Raw genomic sequence first — 26,834 nt, forward strand, 5'->3', positions numbered from 1 at the left:
ATGGACTAGCATGCAGATGGGTTGTGAAAAAGTTAACTTTTTAAGGGACAGTCCATTACGCTTTTTTAAAATTCCCCCCTTTTAAAGTTAATTCCACATTTCTGCGTCCATAGCTTTTTTGTTTGCTAAAAATCATCCCAGAACTGATTTTTGCCTGGCATAGAAATGTGTAATTTCTGGAAGCTTAGCTTTCATCAATCCACAGCCAAGAGAAGAGTTACTGGCAAATTAATTTAGATGAGACTTTTTTTCTTAAGTGCTTAGTGGACTGAAGCCTGAATTCCTGTCAGATGTTCCTGTGAGTGGAGGCTTAGCACCTTAGATCTTTGAGACTGCTGAAGCCCAGGGTGTTTTCTGGAAGGAAGGAAGTGGATTATTCTCATATGATGCCTGAGGGAACTGATGAAAATGGGGTATGGCCCTAATTCTACAGATAAATTGGGGTTTCCATACTGCTGCCTAAAACCAGAGACGGTGTGTGCCAATGTTACAATACAAACATTTCCTGTGTGTGGTAAGGAGCCGTGCCTCTGTGGGGCTAAAGCCCTGCAGAATGGTGAAATTGAAATGCTCTTCATTGTACCCTTTCCTGAGAGTCTTTGCAGCTCTACTAGTTAAGTTTTGGCTTTTCTGTGGCTTAGGAGTAAACTGGGTGTAACAGTGCTGCTCATTCAAAGCGACTCTGGGAACACATAATCGGTAAAGAATCCTGTTGTGTTCTTGGAGCACCAGAAAGGCGGTGGCAGCTTGCTGTGCCCTGTCAATCTAGGTACAGCAGGCTGCAGAGCTGGGGCTGAGGTAGGCTCACCAACAGCTGAGTTTAAGACCTTTGAAATAAATGGGATGTTACAGTAAATGGTAGTTTTGGAATTTTTCCATGGTATGTAGATGTAGAAAGCGAAGCCAACACCATCCTTGCTAAATCAAATCTTGCATAAGGAGTTGTGATATGCTTAAGTCAGACTTACTGCTGGCAGTGCTGTAGACAGACTTTTTACAGATAAGGGCTTGTCTCCCTTAAGCAAATTAGGTCACTAATTCAAATCTTCCTTCCAAAATAACAACATTGCAGACAAGGATGACTTGTATTTAACATATCAGCTGGCCGTAGCTAAACTCTAATTCATGTAAAGTACCTTAGTTTTTCACTAGGCTTCTTTCTAGCATGTGCACACAACTTTGAGGACAGGCTTATGTTACTAAAGCTGTGTGTGCATGGCAGTCCACAGCATCTAACACAGCAGATAACATAGCAAAAGACAACCTCATGTTTAGTTTTTCAAGTTAGGCATCTTTCTCAAGGCTTGGTCTGAAGCCTGGTGGTTGCCCTACTGACTGATTTAATTGGAAATTTAATCAGACCTATATAAGTCGTCCTTAAAGGCTAGTCTCAGAATTACATGATATAAAGCCTAGTTTAAGACTTACCCCTGTAAAGGAGCTTTTGGTGTGTGGTGTTATGTGGTTTTGTTTTGTTTAATCCCTTGAGGCACTGCTGATTTTAAAAAAATTCTCTTGCTTTATTTTGTCATCCTGTTTGGGACTGAATTCTATTTGACCTTCGTCTATCTACATAACACTAGATCTTTAGACTTGAATGGTATAACTGTTTAAATGTGCAGCAAGAGGTGTGTAAATTCATTATTTTTCTGCTGCTTCCCTCCATCAGAAGAGCACAGCAGGAGCTCCAGGCTGTACTGCTGGAAATACAGTGGCTCACCTGAGAAAGCAAGTCTGTGGCCTTGCTCTCAGCTTGCTCATTTGCGAGGGTAGAAGTTACTATTTCATGTTTTCAGGGCATGCATTAAACACTGCTTTCAGGCCCAGCATTCCATACTCTGATTGCCTGAAATTGTCGTCTTCCTTGAATACTTTCTGTGTTATCAATAGGAGCCTACTTGGCAGACAGCTCCACAAATGGAGGACTGTCCATGACTTGCCTCGAGTTTGTTGCTGAAATTCCTTTTCAGAAGCTTATGTCAAATGACAGCCTTTTTCTCAGGACAGAGTCATATAGTGTTTCTTCATTGTAGTTGTTCTTTATTTTTGGTTCCTGTTCTTTCTCTCATAATGGAAAATCTGGAACAGGTGGCCACAGGCACACCAGACTTTCATGCTTGTGAACAGAAAGGACCATATGCTGGATGACAGCATGTATGGAGACAGTAAGTTGTAGGAGCAGGCAACCAGCTTATATATCAGAAAAGAGCTGGCCTCAATTTCCTACTGAATCTTGGATAAACTAAAACTTGCTCAATTCTCAACTGTGCTCAGTTGTTTTCCTGTTTTGCTGCCTACTAGCTGTTTTCAGTGAATTTTTTTCAGTTTCTAAAGAGGAATGTTCTGACATTTTTACCAGAGACCCTGAGTGAGGTCTGGGACCCTTGAAGTCAGCTGGACTTTTACCATTGGCTTTTATGTGGCCAGAGTTTCACTGCATGAGAACCACTTTCTTGGTTCTGGATAGGGCATTTCAGAAAATAACAAGCATCTTCAAGATGGTTTTGGGTTTTTTTGTGAGATTTTGAACCACATGCCTTCGTGGTATAAAGGTAGTCATTCTTCCCTGAAAAGACAGGATGATGCTTACCCAGCATAAGCCTTCTCTTTAATATTGTCATGTTAATGGTGATTTGCTACTGACCTTTAGTTTCCTTTTGTTAGAAAACGCAGTAAGAGTTTAAATCCTCTTTGGAAGGGCTTGATTGTGAATGTATGAAATAGCAAAAATAATGTTGGTTTAAGATGAATTCAGCCTATGCTGTACAGAATTATTTACCCAAAGACTTATCATTAATCCTTCAGCCATGAACTTGGGTCTATTATCTAAGCTGTCAACAGGTGCTACAAACACTGGATTTTACTATTTCCCAGTATGCTAAAATGACTTAATTCTGTAATCTGGATCTTAGCCAAGATGAGATTTCAGGTGTTTGTTTTGCTTTATTTTTCACAGCTTGGTTAATGTCAGTGTCAGATTTTCAAGGAAGAGCGAGGTGGAATTTAGTAATAAATGGAAGCATTTGAGATCTGAACATAAGGAAAAAATAACATTCTTTTCGGTTAGAAAATATTCTTTGGAAGACATTATAGGTTCTGTTCATTGCTTAAGTATATGTCAGAACTGTTGATATGAAATAAGTACAAATGAAACAGGGCTAGTCCAAGTTAGTTATCAGAAACCTAGCTCATTTGTTCTGTTTTATTCCCCCTACCCTGTAATGGGGGGACAGATCAATTTAGCAGGTGATCATCTTGTCTGCTTTTTCACTCACACAAGTGTAGTCAGAAATGCTATGAGAAGATTACTTTTATTGTTAGAACAAGTAAAACAGATTTTGTGTGCAGGCAGGGTATTTTAGGAAGCTGATAGGTAGAGAAAAAACATCAGTATAGGGATGTATGCAGTGAAAAGAATTTAAATACATTTTATAAAAGAAAAACTTCTTGAGTCACTTCACCTTTCTATAGTCTCTTTAAGGAAGACTCCTGTGTAGATATGTATCTGATCACAGGTTTGATGCATTTTTCAAAAATCTTTTAATTTAGAACTCTCATCCTTTGCCAAAAACTCATCATAAAATACAAATTTCATCATAAATAACTTCACTCCATACTCAAAAGTGCACCATCTTTTTTAACACTAAAAATAAAAAAAATCAGATTTGGTGTTTTAAAAACCAACAAATATTGGTTTGTTGGGGAGGGAGTAGACTTGAAGTGGAAAATGAATCAGATTCTTAGGCTGTGGAAGGGGGAACATTCCTGCACAGAGAAGCAACTCAAGATAAGTTTTAATTTCCTGAGCTCTAGTTTCTATATAGGAACACTGAAAAACTTCCTTCCTCATAACCAAGTCAATCCATGGGCTATATTAAATGATGTGTTTTTGTATGTAACTGTGTGCTTATGTATGTATTTGCATACTCGCATCATAAATGCAAATAGCTTGCCCATAACCATAGAAGTTCGATTTTTCAACACGTTGCATGCATTCAAGATAGGGCTCAAACACTGTGCCTGAGATGTTGTAATATACAAATGACTATTTAGATTTTTATAAAGGATCTTCTTTGTCTCTACATGAAAACCAAAACCTAACCAAAACAAAAAATAAAAAACAAAAACCAACCAAACAAAAAAACTAACAACACCTTGGCCACCACTTGCGTTTTTAAGATTATCTGGGTTATGGTACAGCTTTAAGAAAAATCAAGTTGTAGATGTAGATGAGGTAGATGTGTTACAGATTTCTGATGCATACATCTCCTGTATATGCAGTGCTGTTATGAACAAACGTCTCATTAATCTGTGATTACTTGTGCAAAACTATGAAGCTCACTGTGAGTGATATTTTAGTAACTATTTCATGAACAAATATTGGGGGACTTTTTCTTTGTTTACAGAAGGCACAAAGCATTTACATAAAATATGTCACCCCAAAGTCTGCATTTGAGAAAACTGGTTCCAAAGCCTCAGACTGTGTTTCCTTTTAGCTATTAGTCTCTAGTAAAATGGTTTTAATTTTCTATTTCCATCTTTGGTTCTTTCTTTTCTTAAAGTGAACCCCACAGTATTTCTTCCTGTATTATAGGACTTTGGGATAAAACTGTATGTCTAAATAAGTATATTGTACTGAGCAGAGATGTGGTATAACTTGCTTTCTGAAGCACAGATTTACTTGAATTCCAGACCATTGTCTAGATATTCCAAACTAAAATATATTACTTACATCTCTTATTGCAATTTGTGTAACGGCATCAGAATTAAAGGTGAAACTGAGCTGTTGTGTGTTTATCAGTTAGGCTACTGCGATAGGCTACTGTAACGTCAGATACGTTGCCTAATTTCCATGAGCTTTTAGTATTATAGGTTTTAGTTCCACTTGTCAATAGCTCTTTCTTACAATGAATTTTTTTCATAGCCATCAATAATTTAGAATTTGCCCCAGAGTAATAGTGACACAACTATTTTGCGTCACGATGAGAGAATTAGTATCTGCTTATAGGATTTTGGAAAGCACTAAATGTAAATAAATTAATAGTATAGAAGACTGAAACATTACTTTCAATTATTTCTAAGCTGGACAAGGCTATTTATTATATTAATGTAACTTAATAGGCTGTCTGTATGCTTAACCTTTTCTTTAGAACAACTTTGGAAAAAGGGAAAAAAACATAAATTTGAGATTCTGATGACTCTAAGGTGTTGCCAAGCAAACCATAAAAGATAAGTCAAACTGTAATTCCACAGAAAAACTATGAAATACTTCTACATATTTTCTGTAGTTGTTTTGGCCTTCCTGGAGCTGCTTGTGTGTAAAGTCAGCTGTGGATGTGGCTAGCTAGCTAAAAGCTATGATTCCTGCAGCTTGACTATTGTGGGGAGACTTTTTTCTGTGAAAACAGTTGTAAAGTGGAACATCTGAAAAATATGTTCCATGCAAAATGGATCTTGCCACACATTTATTTTGACATTTAGGTTTGATTTGAGAGAAAGAGAGACAAGACTCTGAAATAGCTATTCACAGATGGTTTGTGCAGCTTTTATTATTTTATACCCTTCCCTGTGTTTTTGGTGTGGGATGAATTCTTTTTGCAAGTGTTTGCAGACTTGTCAGTCCCCTTTTTCCCCCAGATCACATATTTAATTGCTTATAACTTGAATTTTTCTCCTTTTTTTGCAGAATTTGATGTTTTAAAAAATAAAAAAAGGAAAAACAAACAAACAAAGAACACAACACCCCCCCCCCCCAACTGCAAAATGACAAAAAAACACCCCAAACTAACAAACCAAGAAAAAACCTTCAGCATTCCCTCCCACCCCACTCACCACCCTAAGGTCATTCCTATGATTAAAAGGAATAATCATAATCATCCTAATAATTCCTATGATTAAAAGTTTCTTGGCAGTGAGAGAATGTGTGTATTTTGTGCACTTTGATCCTGAAGTGGAAAAATTTTCAGAAAGCACCGAATTCTCCCATCTTTACACCTTCAGCAACAAATAGATGTGGAAGTCTAGAGGGTTGTGTGTACTTGCAACTTGGGGTGCACATCCCACAAAACCTGGTACTTGTTCAGCTGGATGGGTGAAATGCAACCCTTGTGTATCTGGGCACCCTTCTGCCAGGCTGGACTCGACCTCTGTAGCCTTTCCTGATGGGAATATTCTTTCCAGGTGGCAGTCAGTTGTTTGAGCCTGTCTGTTTTCTTTTGAAGATGTTGGGTAAAAGCCGCTGCTGTTAGACCAGGGTTCTGAAACATGCCTGAGAAGCAGGTCCATCTGTGTGTGAGGAATAAAAACTCCTAAGTGGTGCTGGTGATCTCTTCTTTGTGAAATGTCAGTGCAAAATATGCCAACAGCAATTAGGAAATGAATATTCAGTGTATTCGGTTATTTTTCTTTAAGGAAACCAGATGTTGATCTTGCACTGTATGCCTTCAATGATACACCTATTGTTTGTTTTGTTTTTAATCCCAGAAGAAGTTAGCTGTATACAACAAGATGCAGGAGTCTCTGGAAGTGACCCTTCCCAGCAAGCAAGAGGAGGATGAGAAAGACCAGCCTGCTGAAATGGAGTACCTTAACTCGCGCTGCGTCCTTTTCACTTACTTCCAGGGAGACATTGGTTCAGTAGTGGATGAACACTTCTCGAGAGCTTTGAGCCAAGCCAGTAACTTCAGTCCGGAAGCTGCCCTTACCAAGAGCAAGACAGGGCTAGGTCCTCTGTGGAGAGGTAAGTTGTTGTGTTATAGAATCATAGAATCGTCTGGGTTGGAAGGGACCTCTGAGATCATCAAGTCCAACCCTTGATCCACTACCACCGCAGTTACTAGACCATGGCACTGAGTGCCACATCCAGTCTCTTTTTAAATATCTCCAGGGACGGAGAATCCACTACTTCCCTGGGCAGCCCATTCCATTTGATCACCCTCTCGGTAAAGAAATTCTTTCTAAAATGTATCTTATATATCTTTCTGTTGTGGTAATGCATCTTGCATTACAGCTGAAACCTTGCTCCTCTACGGAGGTGTAAGAATTCTAAATTTGAAAAAACTGAGTTAGTTCTTGGGTCTGAGCGATGTGAAGTGTTAAAACAGGCAAGGGCAGCCAAAGGCATGTAAGAAGCAGGCGTCTCCCTCTCTTGCCATAGCCCGCGGCTCTGTCTAGGCCTGTAAAGAATGGAGCAGACCTCAAGTGGCTTTACAAAAGTCTGCTGCAAAGTTGGAAGCTTATTTTTAAGCTCCAAGTGTGAAACTTGGCCTGTGAGGCCTGAGGCAAGACCAAAGCTGTTTTGCGATGCAATGCTTGGATATGAGGAGACACATGCAGCATTCTGGGGTGACTTTGCCAGGCAATTAAGACTTATCTGTGGCTGCTTTCTAGGTAGAGGGAAGCCAATGCAGGCTGGCACAGGTTCTGGTGCAAGCCTTGGCCCACGTGGCTGCAGCCATTTGGTGCAGTGCATTGCAGCCTGCCCATGAGCAGAGCTCAGAGGAGAGAGATGGCCTCTGTTAGTAGCTTCCCCTCTGTAAAATGGGAATGGCATTTCGCTGCTTCTGAGCAGGGAGCAGAAGCATGTCAGGTACTGCAGGGCATTTGCATACTGCTATAACACTTATGTCTTGGGATGCATGTAAGTTTTATCAACCTAAAAAGGAGCAGATCTTGACAGATATATGAGGCAGACCTCACAAATCAGGTTTCAAAATTGCTGATTGGAGAAAGTGTGCTGGTAAGATGTTATTTCCATACTGTTGAATGTACCTGCCTGGGTAGTTTTTCAGATCCACAGCTGCATTACAGATGATCATGTCTTTATGTGGACTGTCAAAAGAGCATGAACTAAGTATCATGAGCAGTGGCCTTGCATCAGGTTGGGTGTAAGAGAAAGAATGAGGGTTCTTGTAGGAGTGGTGGTGTTTTATAACCAGTGATGTTGGAGTGAGAATGTATTGATGAAAGGGACAGATAGTAGAGGGAAACAGGATATTTGGAAATGCTTGTGAAGAGAAAAATAGCATAGAAGAACTAGCTTTCCAGAAGGATGATGACAAATCTGAGGAAGTTTAAGCAAAGGTCAGCACAAGTGGCTAGGGAGCTAGAGGAATTTATGGCTTGAGCCGGGACCATTAATGTTAATGGGAAATTTTCCGTTGACTCGACTGAGAGCAGGATTGAATCTATGCTTTCTAAAAAGGAGACTGGAGCATTTATAAATGGCCCAGACATGCTATAAATGTTTTAGAGATGGGATCAAGGCAGTCCCCAGAGATCCCATTCCTCTAGCAAGCTCACTTCAGTGAGCTTCGAGACATACCACGGATGGGGTTGTGTGTCTTCTCTTTGGCCTCAGACATACCCTGCTGCTTTTCCCTGCCTTGGCCCCATGGTTGCACAGCCCTCCCCAGAGGGCTCTGCAGGGCACAGGGTGGCCTGGCATAAGGGTTCTTCAGCCATGCTGCCTCCTGACCCGGTGTGCCCTGTGCACCCAGCTGGGAGTGGAGGTCTCCATGTCCTGAAAGACTTCCAGGAATAAAGTAAGGGGATATGCCTTCTGCCATCACTGCACCTGCTGGAGTGGTAGGAAAATCCTTAGGGAGGCTGCTGGGCAGGGCTGCTTGGTTCTGCACTGTGGGTGCTGAGAAATCTGAGGGTGTTTGCTTCTTCAGGGAAGAGAAACTATCAAGAGTTTTATCAGGTGCAAATGAGTTTCTGAATCGTGTCTGCTTAAAAAAGTGAAGGGAAAATGCTAACACCTTGGTCTTCTAGTTCAGATGCAGGTATCAAAAGTGATCACTTACAGGAAATGAATGGGAATTTGTATCCCATTACCTAAAGAAGTTAAAATATCATTAGCTTAAAGTTCTTTAATAAATAGTCTTCATGAGAAGTTGGAATTCTGTCAATAAATTACTTAAAGATAAATTAACAATAATGTACAAGAGCTTTTGTGTTTGCAGTAGTTGTTTTGGAAGTTGAAGATTTACATGGATCATGTGTAGGCAAAGAACTGGCTGCTCAGCTCACTGTGTTATTTCTCCTTTACCTTAAAGGAGAGATTAGTTATGTTATCTGCTTTTCTTTTGTTTTTCTCCATCTTGTTGTAGTTTTTTGGGATTTTTAGTGTTCTGATGAAAGATCAAACTATAATTTCATCATAGGGGTGTTGTGTGGGGATTTTTTGTTTCAAGGAGGGATTAAGCTTATGTATAGGAAATAGCACCTGTTGTCCTGAAAAGCACAAGTTTTCATTTTTGTATATGTATCAGTATTGAAAATATTGATTAGTTTAGGCTGCAATTAACTTGAAAACTGACTTTTTATAAAATATAGTTCCCTGCAACAGGCTCTGGTAACATAGACTTTGAATTGTAGCTACCTGAAACCTTTTGCAGGGTTAGTGACACTAATGACAGTGCCTTGAAACTAATGTTACCATAATGGTGTTTTTACCAACCTGTTTTTCTGAGATGAAAGTGCTGGGCTCTTTGTTCTTTCTTGGGCTTTAGTTTTGGGGTTTTTTTCCTCCTGCTTTAAATGACAAGTAATGTACTACAGAAAATTCCATACATCCTCTTCTTTACAGCATGTGCATTTTGCATGTTTTCAGGCAGCATGCACAGCTGCATTGGTTACCACTTCATAGCATCTGAGATGTTGCCATCTCCCTGCCTCCCTGTACATAGAATAGAAAATTGTGATAACTGCTATCTTTATTGGCTGACAATTTTTGTTCAATGCCTCCTTCCCCCCTTCTGAAAGCATGTGGAAGATAGTCAGATTACATTTGGTTTTTGGTTTTTTTTTTTCCTTTCTCATAGATAGTGCTAAAAGGGCTGTTTCTCCAATGCCATGTCCCATAGAGGCAAAGTGTTATGTTATCTATAAAGATAACTGGTTGTTTTTTCTGTTTCAGAGCTGGAAAGGAAAGGAGACCCTTCAAACACTGTAGAAATGTGTGGTGGTCAGGGGTTGTGGTTTGATGCAGAAATGGTTTTGCTGATGGGATTGCTGCACACTTAATATTTAGTAGCATCCTCTGTGAGCATTCAGAGTGGATGAAATTTTTCTTGCATGTTCATATAACATGAATAGACCTGGTATCTCCACTGGCCTTTGCAGTTTCACTCAGTGAAGGCTGATCTATGAGAGTTTTGACGGTGGTAATAGCTTTGTGAAATGTGCACAAGTTTGAAAAATAGAGATGACCAAACATTTTTTGCTGTGGCCTAGACCTTCTGCAGAATTGATAAAGCCAAGCTGGTATGCAATCTGGGATGATTTCATATTGACAAACCCAGTAGTTCAAATTGCTCTCTCCTGGTAATAAAGTGGTCCTGCAGATACTTTGTGGTATTCTGTGCTTTTTGAACTGAGATGATTTAGGGCTTTTCTATGCAGATAACAGTCTAGTTTCCAAACCCTCTCGATTTCAGAGGTTAATGTTCCAGAATACTGGCGATGCTTTGTCAAGCTGTGATTCTTTGTTAAGCAGTAGTGACGAAAGCAAAAGACTGGACATGGAGAAGCTCTGTTTTGCTTTTTTGAGAGCTCTGCTGCCAACACTAAGCCATGTGCACTCTCCATCTCAGCCTAATCCCTTGTATCAAGGAACAATTTACAAACAAGGAACAGTACCAATTTCAGAGGGGTGCTGAGGCTTCTGTGATATGCTGGAAAAGTACTCCAGTCTTCTAGCCTCAGTTACAATAGAAATGTGTTGTTAAAAGAAAACAAAACATCCTTTATAAGAACACCATGTTGGAGTACAGCTTGCTAGATAAGCTTGCAGATTCTGAAGCTGTTTGGCACAAAGATAAAATCTCTGTTTCACCATAATGCACTTGCAAAGTTAATTTCCAATATCAGAAGTTAATCAGGCTCAGTGAATCAACTAAATAAAAGCCAGTTGATGTATGGAAAAATTTCTGTGCATTTAATGGATTTTAAAATAGATACATGAGTTTTGCAGTGATGCAGTCAAAACCCACTTTTTTTTTTTATTTATTTCCAGAGTATTTTTGAGTAAGCAAAGTTCAGAGGCAGGAGCATTTGAAGAATCTGTTCATTCTCAATTGTGTCTTCATCTGAGACTCATTCTAGTTGCTTATTAAATAAAGCAAAACAAAAGGTCATTTTAAACAAAATAATATAAATATTTTTGTAAATGTTAGATGAGGAACAGAGGATTCCTCGCCTCATCAAATATTAAACTTCCTTGGCTTTATTTCTCCGTAGGCTATTTTTATGACTGTTCTTTCATCAGAAGTGGAAGTCCTGTATTTTTATGCTTCCATCTTTGACCAAAACAAACAAAAACAACAAAAAAAAACCAACAACCCCCTATTTAAACAGAGACATATTGCATGAACCATTACTTTCAAACGTGGTCTGGCGAGAAGTTAGTGAGAATGGAGATTCCAGTACTTTCCTACACATCTGTACTAACTGCTCCTTCAAAAGAGGAATTTTTAGAACAGGATTTCATAATGTAGAGGTATTGGAATCCATTTAGGTATAAGTGAATAAGTTGAACACCTGTGAGAAGCATTGAGTCTTTTATTTCTGACAAAAAAATTCTTTCATTTACATAGATGTTTCTGCTTGTCTGATCCTATTGGGTACAGGGCAACATTAGATATTCTTTAAGGGTCTAACATAAGATGTGTTAGATACTATCTTCATCCTATCAGAGAATGCATTTAGTTGGAGAAGATTTGGCATTCTTGTCTCTTATTCTGCTCTGTGTCCTCAGAAGCATTTACAGCCACAACAGCTGCATTTCAAAACGATGTGTTTTGGTCTGGTCAGGAGTTGGCCTCTCCTCATAATTTGGGTACCAAGATCCTTACAGAGCTGTGACTCTTCAGCCTGAAGAAGAAAAGTCTTCTCAGGGTGGGTCTTATTAAATATGTGTGAATAGCCAATGAGAGAGAATGAAGATAGGGGAACCAGGCTCCGCTCTCAGCAATACTTACTGACAGGACAAGAAAAAATAGGCTCAAATTAAAAAACAAAGTTTTCTAACCCCTACTTGAGGAGGGATTTGGACTGGATGATATCATGGGGTCCCCTTCTTACTCAATTGTCCAGTGATTTTGTAATTGTTAAGGGAGGAAGCTTAAGTTCAGTGTTAAAAATTTTAGAAAGCACAAAATCATTGAGGGGTGTGTTTCTCATTAAATTTGTTGTTCAGCTTCAGCCATCTTCATTTCTTTCCTCTACCAGAAAGCTCAACAATTTCAAGCCAAAGGAGCAGTTTCCCAACTTCATTTTGGACCAGCTCTTATCAGCCTCCCCCTCCACCATGCTTAAGTGGAGTACACCCCGATTTCCCCGTTACTGCACCAGGCACCTTCCCAACACCAGATCCCAGCAACTGGCCAGGACACGGCCTTCATCAGACTGCCCCACCTCCCCCCGCTGCATCTGAATCCTGGCATTATCCTTTAGCATCTCAGGTGAGCCCTTCGTATGCACACATGCATGATGTGTACATGCATCGCCATCACCCTCATCCACACATGCACCATCATCATCCCAGCTCCCACCGCGACCCCCGGTATGGGTCCCTGCTGATGCCTTCAGTCCGTGCAGCCAGGATTCCTGCTCCCCAGTGTGACGTGACAAAGACAGATCCCACTGCTGTCACCAGCGCTACCTCAGCATGGGCTGGAGCCTTTCATGGAACCGTGGACATTGTGCCAAGTTTTGGGTTTGACACAGGTAAGATGATTCAATTGTGTCCGTGACTTCTTTTAGCAGGGAGAATTTGAGCAAAAAGTTTTAACTCCCTGCAGCTGAAGCAGGGTTTCTTCTCAGAGCCTTGTCTATATGTATGTCCAGGTGGGAGTGGGAATACTTCCTGAAATGGCTGTCAGAGCAGATGAGCTGTGAAACATCCAGCTCGTGCTGTCTTTTTCTGAAAGACCTTTGTCTGCTTTGGTCCCACTCAAGCCAAATGAGTTGTGACATGATATGCATTTTTTGGTTTAAATCTTGTGGGAAATAGTTAATTAAAATTCCATGTGGAAGCTTCCAGCTTGTTCAGCTAGTTCATATGTGTATTTACCAAAATAACAGCTCCAATGAGGCCTGAAGTAATAACTTGTCAGTACATCAGCATTGCATCTTACTCGTCTGAATTGGAACAGATCATCATTTCCTTCCTGTGTAATATGCAGGTGTCACATAGAGAATAGAGATGCTGGTTGAGCTGTGCTCACCATCCAACTAAGCTTCTTTTTGCAGAGCCTAAATAAAGGTGTGTGAACTAGATTCATTGTACTGTAGGGTCTGTTACCATAGGGCATCCTCCATATAGTATATCTGTGAGCTTTGACTGGAAAGCTCTTATCTGGCAGCCCATGCTATTGGTAGTTCCTTGTGGTCAAGTGATGGGTGACTAACAGTTTCCAGCACATCCATCCTGGAGCTTGTACACACTATTGAGATATCCATTTTGTCCTTGATATTTATCTGGTCAAAAGGAATCCTCGCAGTCTAGTGCTTCTTAAACACATAATGTTATTTATTTAGGAAAGAGGTTTACATCTCCCTTCCTTTTTCTCTAAGGTATCTGTTTGTCATGATAGATCTAGCTAAGTGATTCAATGTGTAAGAAACACTTCCTTTCCTTGCTTTGATCAACGTGCAGAGGAACAAAGAATTGGTGAAGAAAAAAATGCTGTTTCTTAAATGTGACATAACACGAAGCAAAAACCTGATTATAAGTGAGCAAGCCTAACACAAATCTCTCACCCCTTAAGAGCAACTGGGAACAAATAATCATTCTAAATACCGTGCTACTTTCTGTCTCACAAAATTAAGGGAAAGCAAAAATTGATTCTTAACACTGGAAAGTTTTATATCTATTAGTAACATTTCCAGCCACACCAGCAATACCAAAAGAATTACATTTTGTGCTTGTGGGTATGAAATTATATTCTGAAAAGACTGGAATCTCAAGTTCTGCCTTTCTGACAGAAAGCTCCATAATGGGAGCAATCTGTCTTCTCTGAAGTGTGAGCAGGTTGTCACTGTCATTGCTAGAGGGGACAGGTCCCCTGGTCTGACAGTAGCACCCACAGTCTACCTCCAGAGCTCTCATATATGACTTAGCTTTTGGGATGGAGCTGAGAACTGTGTAAGGGATTGTGAATCAGGAGAAGCCACTACCTGTCTTAGGTGTAAGTCCAGCCCAAACAGTGAGTTGTTTCAGTGTTGGGCAAGTTGGTTGGCCTACTGCTCCTTTGATCATAGTAGTACCAGGTGCTTTTTCTCCTTTCTGTAGGAGCACAGTACCTCAGAAAGGCCTATGGGTTATCCTAGTACTGCTTTACAGGACTAATACAGCTTTTGCTGGGTACTGCCTGTTCCTTGTGAAAATCTTTATGGAAGGATACAGTTAGATGCTAATTTGGTGAGGTTCATTATTTTGCAGTGCTTAACTGTGGCTTGCATGACTTGTAGTTGTCTACTTGGTGTAGGAGGCAGTGGAAAAGGCCTGAGCTGTTAATTTCTGGCTGATGTCAGATGTGCAGGTTTTAGTCCACAAATTCCTGTGGGGGGAAAGGCGTGACTGATTTGCAGGAGTGGAGGATCTTGGCTGACCAATGTCTCGCTTCTTTGTGACTGTTCAAAATGCCCATGCACTGAAACACAACAGCAAACCCTTATCAGGCAGCCCTAGTATGGCACTTAAGGCTTTGGAACAAGGGAGCAAGAAGTGAAAACACAGCAGGTAGTGGTAGTCTTTGACATTACAATTATTTTCTCTCTTACCCTGCAAGCTCTGTCTCTCCTGTGCTCTCTAAGCAGAAACTTGCTGGGACGAGCAGGAAGGCTCTGAGCTCCCTTTTCAATCTTGCTTGCAGCTTGTACATTTGAGACAAATGCTTTGGTATTTGTATTTGAGGCAGTATCATCGTGAAAAGAGAGAGTTTAATTGCTCCAGTGTTTTGTATGCATCTCGGATGGTGTCATCCCAGGGGAGGTGCTCCTCCTTCAGAGGAGAGGAGGGTCTGCTGAAGCCCCACACTGGATTGCCTCTAGCACTCACTAGAACAGGTGAAGCTTTTCTTGCTACCTGTCCACTCCAGGGGAGAATTATTGCATGAGTCTTCACGTCACACAGAATTCCATGACATTTAACTCTAAAGTGAGAGAGCAATCTCAACCGAGTGGCTAAAAGCAGGCAGGCCTCTGGAAGAGCGTACTGGCTCTCTGCAATGTAGGAGTGGTTTCTGCAGAGTACGGTAGGACCATAAAGGCAAAAAACTTCAGTTCTGCAAATCTTTTCTTGTCTGTCCCTGGAGAATAAAAGACATAAACCTGTGGAGCTGTATATCGGATTCCACAAACTTCAGATGATTTATATTAAAAAGCTCATTTGATATATAACTAGATATTACTTTCAGAACCCTTCAAATATGAAAATTATTTCCTCTCTCTTACTTTGGGTCACGTTTCTTGTCCAATTGTCACATGCAATTATAGAAACGTTTGCAAAATTGCTCATGCTGAATTATATGGAATGATAGTGTTGGGATCAGGGCAGAGTGTCTGTAATCTTACCCTCTTCCAGCTACATTGTTACATCTTTGACATGCTAAGCCAAATGCTTGATGTCATGAATGGATGATGCTGAATCACTTCAAAGGTTAATATGGGGTTCCCTTTGCATGCACAGTATAGTTTGGGAATTTGTGTCTCAGAATAGAATGTATGAGACACCATTCATAGAGCTGACAAAGTATTGATCTGTCTTGCACATCTGTTTAAATTTACATAGTCCTATTTTAGAGGATGAGGAAGGATTTAGCTGCCTGATTGCCATTAAATGTGGCTTAATCCTCACATTGTGTACTGCAAATTAACCCTTTTGGAAGCTTCCTTATTGGTACAAGTGGGATTGAAGAAAATGCTACTTTGCATCAAGAATCTATTGAAACCTGTTACATTTGTGGCTGCCGATAGGCAGTGTCTTTACACAACAGAAGTGCCTAGCCTATAAAGCTGAATACATAAGTATGTCTTGTATCAAGCATTGATATAAACACAGTGAGAGAAGCACAACATATTTCTGCTTTAGACCACAATTCCTTGCCCCACTGATGTTAAGCAAAGCAAGGTCAGACACTACCAGCCATGGCTATGTGCAAGGGGCATTGCTGCAGCCGTAATCCCACAGTGTCAGGGCTAAATCCTTGTGTTTACCATTAAGAGTGCCCAAGCTGAATTGAGCACTTCAAACCAGGCAGCTGTGGAGGAGAATTGCTGTACTGCAGTAGAGCTGATGGTTGCAGCCATCAGTGTTTTCCTCAGGCACAGGGCAGAAGGCTGCCTGGCACACCTGGCACGTCAGGTGGTCAATTGGATGTAGCTGCACTGGCAGCTGCCAGGTCTGCAAGCAGCCTTGTAGGGAGGAAAGCAGAGCAACTTGCCCTGATCCTGCAAAGCCTAGGAGGATATCCTGTCCTGCTGTTGGACAGATGTACTGGAGGAAGCTTCCTCCAGCCCCAGCACACAGCAGGATTTTGGCATATCTGAGGGGGTGTAAGTTTATCTTAGATTTGAGTTGTACATCTTTATTCATGCAAAGTTATGCACACTGAGGTACATAACTTTAAATTTAGGTGTATTAGTTGATATACTCTAGTCCTGGCTAACTGCAGAAATTCCAGTGCCTGTGTGCCAGTGTGTCACATTGAATACAGCGTTTGAATGGTCAGTCTGCTGTCTTCAGTGGAGCTGTCTCTGTGCACACACTCTGCAATGAGTTTGTCACAACTCATTAGGTTTTGTTTGTTTCTACAGAACCTGCATTCTACTTGTGTGGCAATTAGCTGCAGTATTGGTATCCCAGACATGGGAATTTTTGCTCGTGTGGCAATACTGGCTCATCCAACATAAGCAAGGTTGTCTTTTCTAAGAGGAAAATGTTCTTGGCAGAAGGCTGCAAATAAAAGCTTTTGGTTAGCAGCAGGATTGCACTTGTATGACACGTTAGGACTGTAGATTTCCTTGACATGAAGGAGGTAGGAATATAATGAGGAAAAGGCATGGAAAGTGGTCTGCATTCAGTTCTGTAACTAAGGCAACTCTGGGTTTTTAGATTGTTTCTAAACTTTAAACCTCCTTCTTGCAGTTATTTTGTTTGTTGCAAAAGCACATAGCTAGGAAGGTAGCCTTCAGCTAGTTATCCCCCTTCTATCAGTTGCTGCCATCAGGTGGACATCCTCTTGATTTTTATTTTTTTTTTTTAAAGTGCTAGGAACTATATAAACTGCTTCTCTTCTTATTAGTGTCCTTTGCCTCTGGTAGCCTTTAATTCTCTACCAATGAAGTTAAAAGACTTCCACATACTCTGAAATAGGGAACAGCAGGGGAAAAATAAGACCAAATTTTCATCAGTGACTTTGAGTGAGCTTTGAAGGAAACTAGCAGCAGTTTATGCTGACTGCATGAGAATGATGCTGCCAGAAAAACAAGTAACTCTTAAGTGATGAGGTGATATCCTCATTGAGTAAAGACCCTCTGAATATGTTTTTGTAGGCATGCTTTAGTTGATGGATTTTTTTCAATCTAAAGAAAGAGGTGGAAGTGCCTCTACTCAGCACTGCTGAGGCTTCACTTCAAATATTGTGCTCAGTTTTGGACCCCTCACTACAAAAAGGACATTGAGGTGCTGGTGAGCACAAAGAAGAGCAATGAAGCTGGTAAAGGGTCTAAAGCACAAATCTTACAAGGAGTGGTTAAGGGGAACCAGGGTTACTCAGCTTGGAGAAAAGGAGGCTGAGGGGAAATCATATCTCTCACTGCATTTACCTAAAAGGAGATAGTAGCAAGGTGGGAGTTGGTCTCGAGTAACAACTAACAAGTGATAAATCAAGGGGAAATAGCCTCAAGATGTGCCAGGAGAGGTTTAGATTGAATATTAGGAAAAAAATTCTGTATTGAAAAGAGTTGTCAGGAACTGAAACAGGCTGCCCAGGGAAGTGGTTGAGTCATTATCCATGAGGGTATTTAAAGGATATGTAGAGGTGATGCTCAAGGACATGGTTTATTGGTGGGCTTGGCAGTATTGAGTTAACAGTTGGACCAGATGATCTTAAAGGTCTTTTCCAAACAAAATCATTCTATGATTCTGTGAAATGGAGCAGAAAGCCACTGAATGGGCTTTGGCATGCTATGCCTGTGTGCTCTGCTTTACCTCTCAGTGCATTGCTGGACACAGAGGTGTTTGGACACAGTTTAGGAATCCTCACATGGGTAGAGTCATATGCTCTTATCTGTTATGTGAGTGTTAATTGTGTTGTAGCTCAATTCTGAAATTATGTCTGTACTCCTAGAACAAGGAAGTGGTGGTCAGATCTGAATTCATAACGCCCTTTAGGCTTTCTGAAAACATTTGGGTCTTCCTTTGTGTTTCATTACATGATCAGATAGAGAATTGAGAGATCCGTGCTTGGCACATGGAGCTGTCAGTTTTCACAATTCAACTGAACAGGTGGCTTCAATGATTGCAGCTGGAGATGCACCTACTTAAATCTGTGGTGAAAGTGGCCCTAAAATCTTAGCAGATCAGGTAATTGATGCATTGGTCTTGGTACATACACTATGTTGCAAGGCAATATATAGTATAATACATTGCTGTCTATGTAGCAGTAATGTCGTCAGTGCCACCTTCATTTCACAAATTGTGATTTGCTTGTCTCAGACTGCCAAAGAGCAGGTTTTAAATCAGTGAGTACTAAGTGCTTTACTTCTGCTTAAAATAGGTGCCTGCACCTCTCTCCTTTCTACTTTCACTATAAATGCGCAAGAATGTTGTTTCACCCATATCTCTCTTTCCATTGTCTGTCTTATAGGTCCACACCCTTTTGGGTATAAAATTAGGAAAGATTGAATCCCTCTGGAGAAATGAAGTTCCAGATTATAACACAGGTTCCAGGTCTATAATGCTAAGGACACCACACAGTACCACATTTATTAGATAGTCCTCAATTTCTATAAAGAAAAATATTAGAGGAACTCATAACAAATGCAAACAAATGCAAATTAATTTTTCCCCATGTGGAAGCACTGGCCACTCTTGGCTAAAAATCTGACACTCTGTAGGTGAAATTATTTGGGTTTTTATGTTCCTGCTGAAGGAATGCTTTCCTTCTCTTCCCTGCAAGGTGAAGTGCCTTAGAAACTGAGATCCTGAAGTATCACAGGTCCTTTCTAAAGGATACAGGGTCTGTGGCTGGCTCCTAACAACAGAAATTGTTCTATTGACTGGATTGTCAGTGCAGACCTTGCTGAAGTGTGTTATCATGCCATGCTAGGCTCCCAGTGAGGCCAAAACAAGAAAGTGCATGTGGGATTTTATCAGCAGTGCTGAACTGCTTGATCCAGTCTAAAGGTTAAGTGTAGTTTAAGTTTATCACACGTCAGCTGCAAAATTTAGAGCAATAGCAGTGTTACCAATAAGATCATGAGGCTGGTAAGATGTGGGGTTTGTTTCCGTTCTTTTAAAATGTTCATCCTTACTTCAGCTGTTTGGGGAGGGAGAGGAAAAAGCTGTATCAAATTGTAATTATTTTTTCTCTTCTCTGAAATGTAGGTCTACAGCATCAGGACAAGAGCAAGGAAACATCTTGGTTCTGAAGTTCAGCTAAATTAAGACCAGCTAGAGCTGGAGTGAGTGCAGCTGGGCAGGCGATATAAGAGCTGTTGACTCCTTCTGCATGGGGCAAAGGACACACATGAAGATGAAGAGCCAACCATTCTGGTTTTGCTATTGAGCCTTTCATTCATAAGGCCATTTATGGGTCCCAAAGTGTTGGAAAAAAACAAAACCCTTACTTTTCTTTCTTTCCTCATCTGAGCCTGCTGTAGCTGGGCAATACTAACTCCTCTCTGCTCCTTTAACAGTGTTTTGTTTTGTTCAGCTTGATATTTTTATGGACAGTCTCAGTTGTCAGGGAAAAGACTCTCCCTTAAATACAGTGCGCCTCCTTTCAGGAATACAGTATTTTGTAGCTCTTTGTGCATCTATTTTTGTAGAAATACAGAAAGTTTGGGTAAGGATTGGTGGGCTATTTTAGGATGATGTATTTTTTTAAAAAAAATTAAAATTGTTAAGTTCTGTTTAAAGAACTTGCTCTCAGAGAAGCACTGGCAAAAATGTATAAAATGCTGATTTTAGATGTCTGTGATGTGATTGTGCCTTTTTTTTGTTGTTTTGTTACCTCAAGTGTCTATCCTTTCTTTTGTAAAGAGCTAAACCTTCCTTGTTTCCACATTATTAAATTTTGATGCTTTTGTGCTTTTGTTCTAGCTTAAGCAAGTGTAATTCACACCTAAAGTTTCAACCAAATAGTTTTCCTGGTGGTGTTAGATTGTAATATGGCTTTATGCTGTGCTGATTGTCAGAAACTTGCAAATACCTTTAGCATGGGACAAAGCCTGGAGTTACAGGAACTGTACTTACAACCTATCCATTTTTTCACACTGGACCAAATGCTCTTACAGATTTAAATCAGGCATGAGTTGGGGCCTCATCCATGATCCACTGAAGCTGTTGAGCAGAGTCCCTTATGAGTTATGTTTCAGGTCGTCATAGTGCTCATAAATTTCAGTATACTGTCACTTTAACTCACAAAGCAGGATTTCCAGCTAAGCCATTTTAAGGATGATAACTTACAACATCGATATTCAGGAAAGAAATGTTAGTTTTATAAAAATGCATAGCTAGTGGAAACAAAATCTTTTCAACTACCCTGATCTGTCTGCTGAGCACCTCAAGGAAAGTGCTAAAATTTTCAACTCCTGTTGACTTCAAAATCTGTTTGTCTAACCTAAGATCTGCTGTGACCTTATGAGACCTGAGGCCTTATGAGACCCCAGCTGCAGCTCTTTAATTTTCTAGGAAGTTGCACGTGTTCACCGTGCACGAATTCAGGCTTGGCTGCTGTCTAGGTAAGAATATGAACTTGGAAATGATGCGGCCACATGTAGCCACATTGCTCTGCAAGGTGAAACCCCATTTCTGGCCTGGGCCTTGGGTCTGACTTGCATAATAAGGACTTTAGTTGCAGCCAAAGTGAGCAGGATGCAATCCTGACTGAGGGCTGCATGACCCTTGACAGCCTGAGTCCTGCGATGGGCTGCAGCTGGGTCCCAGTGACCCCACTGGGAGTGTCAGGATGTGCTTAGGTGGGGCTGAGTGGAGGACTGGGGACGGGGTTGGCAGACCCTAGCTCTTGCTTGGAGATTTTGCCTTTCTGCTCTCTGCACACAGGGTCCCTCTGTAATATTTCCCAAGGCTCTGATAACCGATTGTATTTCTGTTACCACTGTTTTCAGGCATCCCTGACTGAAAGACGAACTAAAAAGCTAAAGCTAAATGGAAATCAAGACATAAACATGTGGCTGAGATAAGAAACAGTTTAATTTGAAGGCAACGAGCATTGTAAAAGTAGGTTTGTCAGGTGGAGACCACATGGATCTATGTGTGAAAGGAGAGAGTGTTGGGATGTGCATACCACTCTGAGGTTCAGCCCTCCCTCCTTGCATTGCTGCTTCTCTCTGGGCTTGCTTTTTGAACTTGCTCCTGGGAGGTGTTGAGCATTCTCCCTTCTCATGTGAGAGGGCTTGACATGCTGGCACTGGAGGCATTAAGATTATGTTAGAATTAGGCAAGACCCTTAAGCATGTTACCTTGCTGATTAGAAGTAGGAGACAGAATAAAAGTGCTGAACAGGTGATGCTTAAATACTACCTTAAAAGAGTAGTGATATAGTTTCTGTGTTAGGGTGCTGCATGAATTGTGGTGGGTTGTTGTGGGTTTTTTTCTCATCTTTATAGTTCATCAGCACCTCTTTCTCTTATATAGAACTATCATGGGAGTGTAATTTCTTATTGCTGCACAGCTGGAGTCAGCTCAATGAACACAGTGCAGTGGGAAAAGTGTATGGGAGGAAACAGTAATAGCTGACACAGTTCACTTTCATATCAGGATAGGATAGTTCAGAAGATATCTTAAGAGTTCTGACTTAGGAATTTTGACAGGATTAGAAATAGTGAGAGAAAAAAGAAAAGGGCTTTCTTCTCACCCCCCTGCCCCGGTCTTTACAAAGCTGGAAGGCAAAAAGGCAGCATAACCTCTTTAAACTTTAAGGCTGGAGGGCTTGGGTTTTGAGTTGTAGTATATTTGACATCCCTAAATATTTTAAAGCCCAGCAAAAACAATCAGTTCATTGCTTTTCTCTTTGCAAGTTCAGATGGTGAGGAATCTCCTGCAGTTCTCTATAGATGTCAAAGCAGAATAGACACAGGAAAAAAAAGTCCTCAGTTTGCACTGGAATCCCTTCTGGATTGTTTTATTGACTTGATGGGCAATGGGAATGAACGTGTGGCAAAACTAATTGCCTCATCCACCTCAAGGGCTACTGTTGTGAGCCCAGATTCCACTACTGAACCTGTGAGTGTGCTGAAACAACTTCTGTTGCTCTGCAGGCTCTGAGAGACAAGTGCCAATAAAAACATGCTGTCATCTATAACCAGGCTTGCACCAGCCAATTGACTCTGAAAGTCAAGTAGATTTATTTCTTTTTTCCTCAGTCACTAACCATCCCCCGTACTAACGGGCAAGTTGAAAGTAAAAGCACTCTCTCTTCTCTCATACACGCACACTTATACTCACGCACAAATGTGTTTATGGAAAGCAGATGCTGAAATGGTTTTCTTCTTGGAAGAGGAGAGGCGAGTGCTTGCTCACAGTGTTGCAGTTTAGGAGAACTGATAGCAGCGAGAAAGAAGCAGAAATGGTAAGATCACTCGTTTCCACAGATAGGACAAAAAGGACCTTTAAATCAGGTCATAGACAAGTTATGTGTCTTAATGCATTACTAAGGGAGTTTTTTCTTTCCTTTTGAGTTTGGTAATTTCAGATGCTGTCCCAGGAAAGCGGATGATTCATTTTGCGAGGACTTACAAAACATGTTGTACTCTGTACTCACTATTTTCGTGGGAGAACTTGGGGAAATTATTGTTTTATTTCAAGAAAATCTACATGCTAAAGGCCTTAAAGTTATCAAGGATTTGATTTTATTCCTGTTAATGTTGAGAAATCTGCTGTCAATATTTATGCCTTTATTTGAAGACTGGGAGGATTCAAGCTGTCCACCAGTTTTTGAAAGCAGATATCAGCTTGTTTCCATTGGGTATTTCAATCCCAATAAGATGATGGAACACTACAGCTACTGGCCACCCAGCAGATTTGATTTCTGAAGTGCTTAAGAAGCAAGCTACTTTTGGCAAAAGTAAAATGGACTTGGTTCTGATTTCTCCCCTCACCTGACACACAAAATCAGTTACTGGTTTATCCAACACCTCTCTCATAGTGTAAAGTTCTCCAGTGAATGTCAGTCTTCTCTCAGTTATCTATTTCTGCCTCAAAACATACTTTCAAGAATGAATCTCTCATCACAGCTTTCAGAGAGCAAAGGTTGCAGGAGGGGAATGTCACATTTCGCCCCACCCACATTTAGGATCAACTTTCCTGTACCCAGCCTTTCTCCTTCTAGGCTACTGTGTATGTCGTACTCTCCTCCCACAATTCTCTATGTGTATATATATATTTATATACATTAGTATACATATATATACACGTTTAGCTATATCTGGCTCCCTCCATTATACCCTCGTGCATCCTTTGAAAGTGAAGGACATCACTAAATTTTATCTGAGACTGAGAAAATGTAGGAATTTTATTGCATGTTTTGTAATCTCAGGAGTGAATGGAATTTCTCCATTTGTGCTAAAAAAAAACAGTGACCCAAACCGAACAACAAAAATAACACACACACATACAAAAGACCCACAAAAAGAAACCTTTCAAAACACCTGATTTGTTTTACCTGTAAAGATGACCATGAAGTCAACAGGGTTATGTAGAGAGGTGAAATACATAGCCTTTCAGCAGACAAGCATATCTTTTGAATATGATTCTTCTGATCTATTTCAAGTACAAGCTTTTTCTCCATATCAATGGACCAGCAACATATATTTCTTATAAAGGATTTAAATATATATATATATTTTTTAAATTTACTCTTTTTTTGGCTTTACTGTGTCAGCCTTTGAGCTTTTAAAGGGTATTTGGTTGATAATTATTGTTTGTGTGGATGTTTTAAAAGTGAATGCATGTTGTTTGGAACTGAAATCTCATGTAAAGCAGGAAGGTATTTAAAAATAAATACTACTTTTACATATTAGCCCTATGGGCACAATCTGACATTTGTGATACAGAAAGATGTCCCTTTAAAGACTAAGGGACTCTTGCTGGAACAAGGTCAAAATCTGATTCCTGTTACAAGAAAAGCAGGAAAATCTTGCAAAGGCTGAGCTGGTAGACCTGTGAGCAGAGATGATCCTCTCCAGCACTGTATATAGATGGTTGGGAGACACTGCTCAACGTACTAAATATACATTGTGTTGGCAGTAACTTGTTTATACTTACCCCAGAGGTGAATTGCTTTCCAAGGGGTATTGGAGATGTCTGTGGAAACCCTTGGTATGCACAGTGCCCATGATTTGTTCTTGCTCTGTGGTCTACATAACATCAGAGTAGGTCCTAAGAAAGTTGGTCTGGAGTTCCCTGTGAAATGGAGGATGTTTTTAGCTCTCAGTAAAGATAGTTTAGGGATGGGGTAATTAAAATATCACAATTACCTCACCCACCTGCTCAGAGGTTTGAGCCTTTGAGATTGATCAGCTGTGCATCATTAATGATGGCCCTTTTCATACAGGAGCCCATATCCTGCTTCCTCCCCTCATCATCCTTGGAAATCTTTGATGGTATTGAAATCATTGGGACTAGCCTTGAATGCCTGAATTGCAGTCCAGTGGTGGCCTGGGGTCTGGTCCAACATCAGTGGACATGAACTGGAATCAGCATTGATTCTGGTGATCTTGGGCTCAGGTAACTAGAACCTATAGACAACTGATATTTATAGCAGTTGAGGTTTACAGTAATCTAGTAAAGTATCTGCAGAACTATGCTGCACTTTCTCTGCAAGCTGTTTGTAGCTGTTGTTAAAAACCATCAGTCAAATCAGGGTCCCTTCCCTCCCCCCACCTGTTTCCTAACCCTACTTCCCTTAAAACTCCATTGAACTTTTTTTTCCTTCATGTCAAAACTGATGGGGGGGGGACTTTGTATAAAGAAAACTGTCACTGTTTTAATTACTGAATAAATAATTTAATGTGAATTCTATTGTTATATTTTTTATGTAGCATTTTCAGTTTGGTCTGTATTTCTCAACAATTAGCTAATGCTTTCTTTTGATTCTTATGCAACTGAAGAACTCATAAATCTCTGTAAATTACGGCACCCTGAGTTTCTATTTTTTTCATGCGATTAATTTTTAGAGCTAGGGATTTGTCTTCTGTTGAAAATGTAAAACAAGTGTTCTAAACTGGTAACTGGTTCTCTACTAAAATCAGATGGAGTGAAAGCCTAGCATCAAAGGGATTTTGAACAAGACTGTTTCAGTTCAGTTCATTGCTTCTGCTACAAAGTCTCTTTTTCTCTATTTCTCTTTTTCTTTTTTTTCTTTTTTTCTTTTTTTCTTTTCTTCTTTTTTTCTCTTTTTTTTTTTTTTTTTTTTAATATCTTTTAAGTTGCATCAACACTAGAGGCTATTTTACAACCAGACCTTCTAGACTCCCTACTTGGCACTTATTTGTGTAAGACCCTTTTTAATTTTATAATTTTCTGGCAGTTCTGACTCATCAAGTTGAGACTTTGCATGCAAATTATTTATCTCAAACTGACTTTTTTGGCAACATTCAGTGATTCCCACTAAGGAGGCAATTTTTGCCTTGCTAAAATTATTTTAGAACTGTTTAATGGAGAAATTTTTGCAAGTCTATGTTCTGGCTTCAAGGACTGAAAGTTTGGTGTTTTACACCAAATAGATCATTTGCTGTTCTAATAGAGGGCCTGGGGGGGGGGGGAATGCCAAATTTTGGCCAAGCACTAAGCTTTTTCAATTGCCACTTGCATGAAATCAGCAGGGAGCTGTTAGGAGTCTAGTTGCAAAATCCTGTGAAGATCCTGACCATATGGGATATACTCAGTTTCAGAGCATGAGGAGATGAGCAGGATTTCCCCTTTGCATTCCACTCCAGGCCCTGTTTCTAAACCAGACAGCAAGAAGAGCATTTTTTTTTTCCATGCAAAATCACTATTTTTTTCTTTTGTTGTCCATGAGGAAGATATGGAGGGAGCTGCAAGCCAGAAACTGGAGGAGAGGAGGATCAGAAGAGGAGACTGGGTTAAAATCTTCCTGTAGGAGAGAATGGAGTTGGGAGCTACCAGGAGAGAAATGTCTCCACAGACAGTGGGGATTATGATGGGATGCAGACCACTGAAAAATAAGCAAATAATGCCTAACAATTACTTGGCTAATACATGAAAGATATAGAGGGGGGTGTGAAAGCCATCAAAAAATGCAGAATATTGTGAGGACTTCGAAATTTGGTATAAACTAAGTGTCAAGGACAACTTAGGATAAACATTGCAGGAAACTTATTTCTTTGAAGTAAGCTATGTACACTGTGGTTTAGTCTGTGAGAAAATATGTGAATACTCTGTTGCTTTAAGACAATCACAGTTATCCTCAGTGAAGCAATTGCATTTTAGGAAGCAATAGTGTGTTAAGCTAGGAGATGAGCCAGACGAAGTGCTATTTCTTGTCCTTGTAATTTCTGCTGCTCTCCCCAAGTAAAGCTTCAGCTGTGTTGCCCCACACCAGGGTTTCTATGTTCTC

The 26,834-nt window shown here is 40.3% G+C and overlaps 1 protein-coding gene across 3 annotated transcripts in view; it reads left to right on the forward strand.

Moving 5' to 3' along the window:
- VGLL3 (vestigial like family member 3) overlaps positions 1 to 25,390 on the forward strand; it is a 28,446-nt gene extending 3,056 nt beyond the window's left edge. The window contains exons 2-4 of one of the 3 annotated variants that reach the window (XM_030469134.1): positions 6,484 to 6,739; positions 12,235 to 12,732; positions 19,619 to 25,390. In XM_030469134.1, coding sequence (XP_030324994.1) covers positions 6,484 to 6,739; positions 12,235 to 12,732; positions 19,619 to 19,662 — 798 coding nt within the window. In that variant the 3' untranslated portion in view covers positions 19,663 to 25,390. The remainder of the gene's footprint in view (positions 1 to 6,483; positions 6,740 to 12,234; positions 12,733 to 19,618) is intronic. The other 2 variants (XM_030469135.1, XM_030469136.1) reach the window with 2 other exon arrangements.
- The last annotated feature ends 1,444 nt before the right edge of the window (positions 25,391 to 26,834 follow it).

This window comes from Calypte anna, chromosome 1 (assembly GCF_003957555.1).
Source record: "Calypte anna isolate BGI_N300 chromosome 1, bCalAnn1_v1.p, whole genome shotgun sequence".
NCBI classification, from domain to species: Eukaryota; Metazoa; Chordata; class Aves; order Apodiformes; family Trochilidae; genus Calypte; species Calypte anna.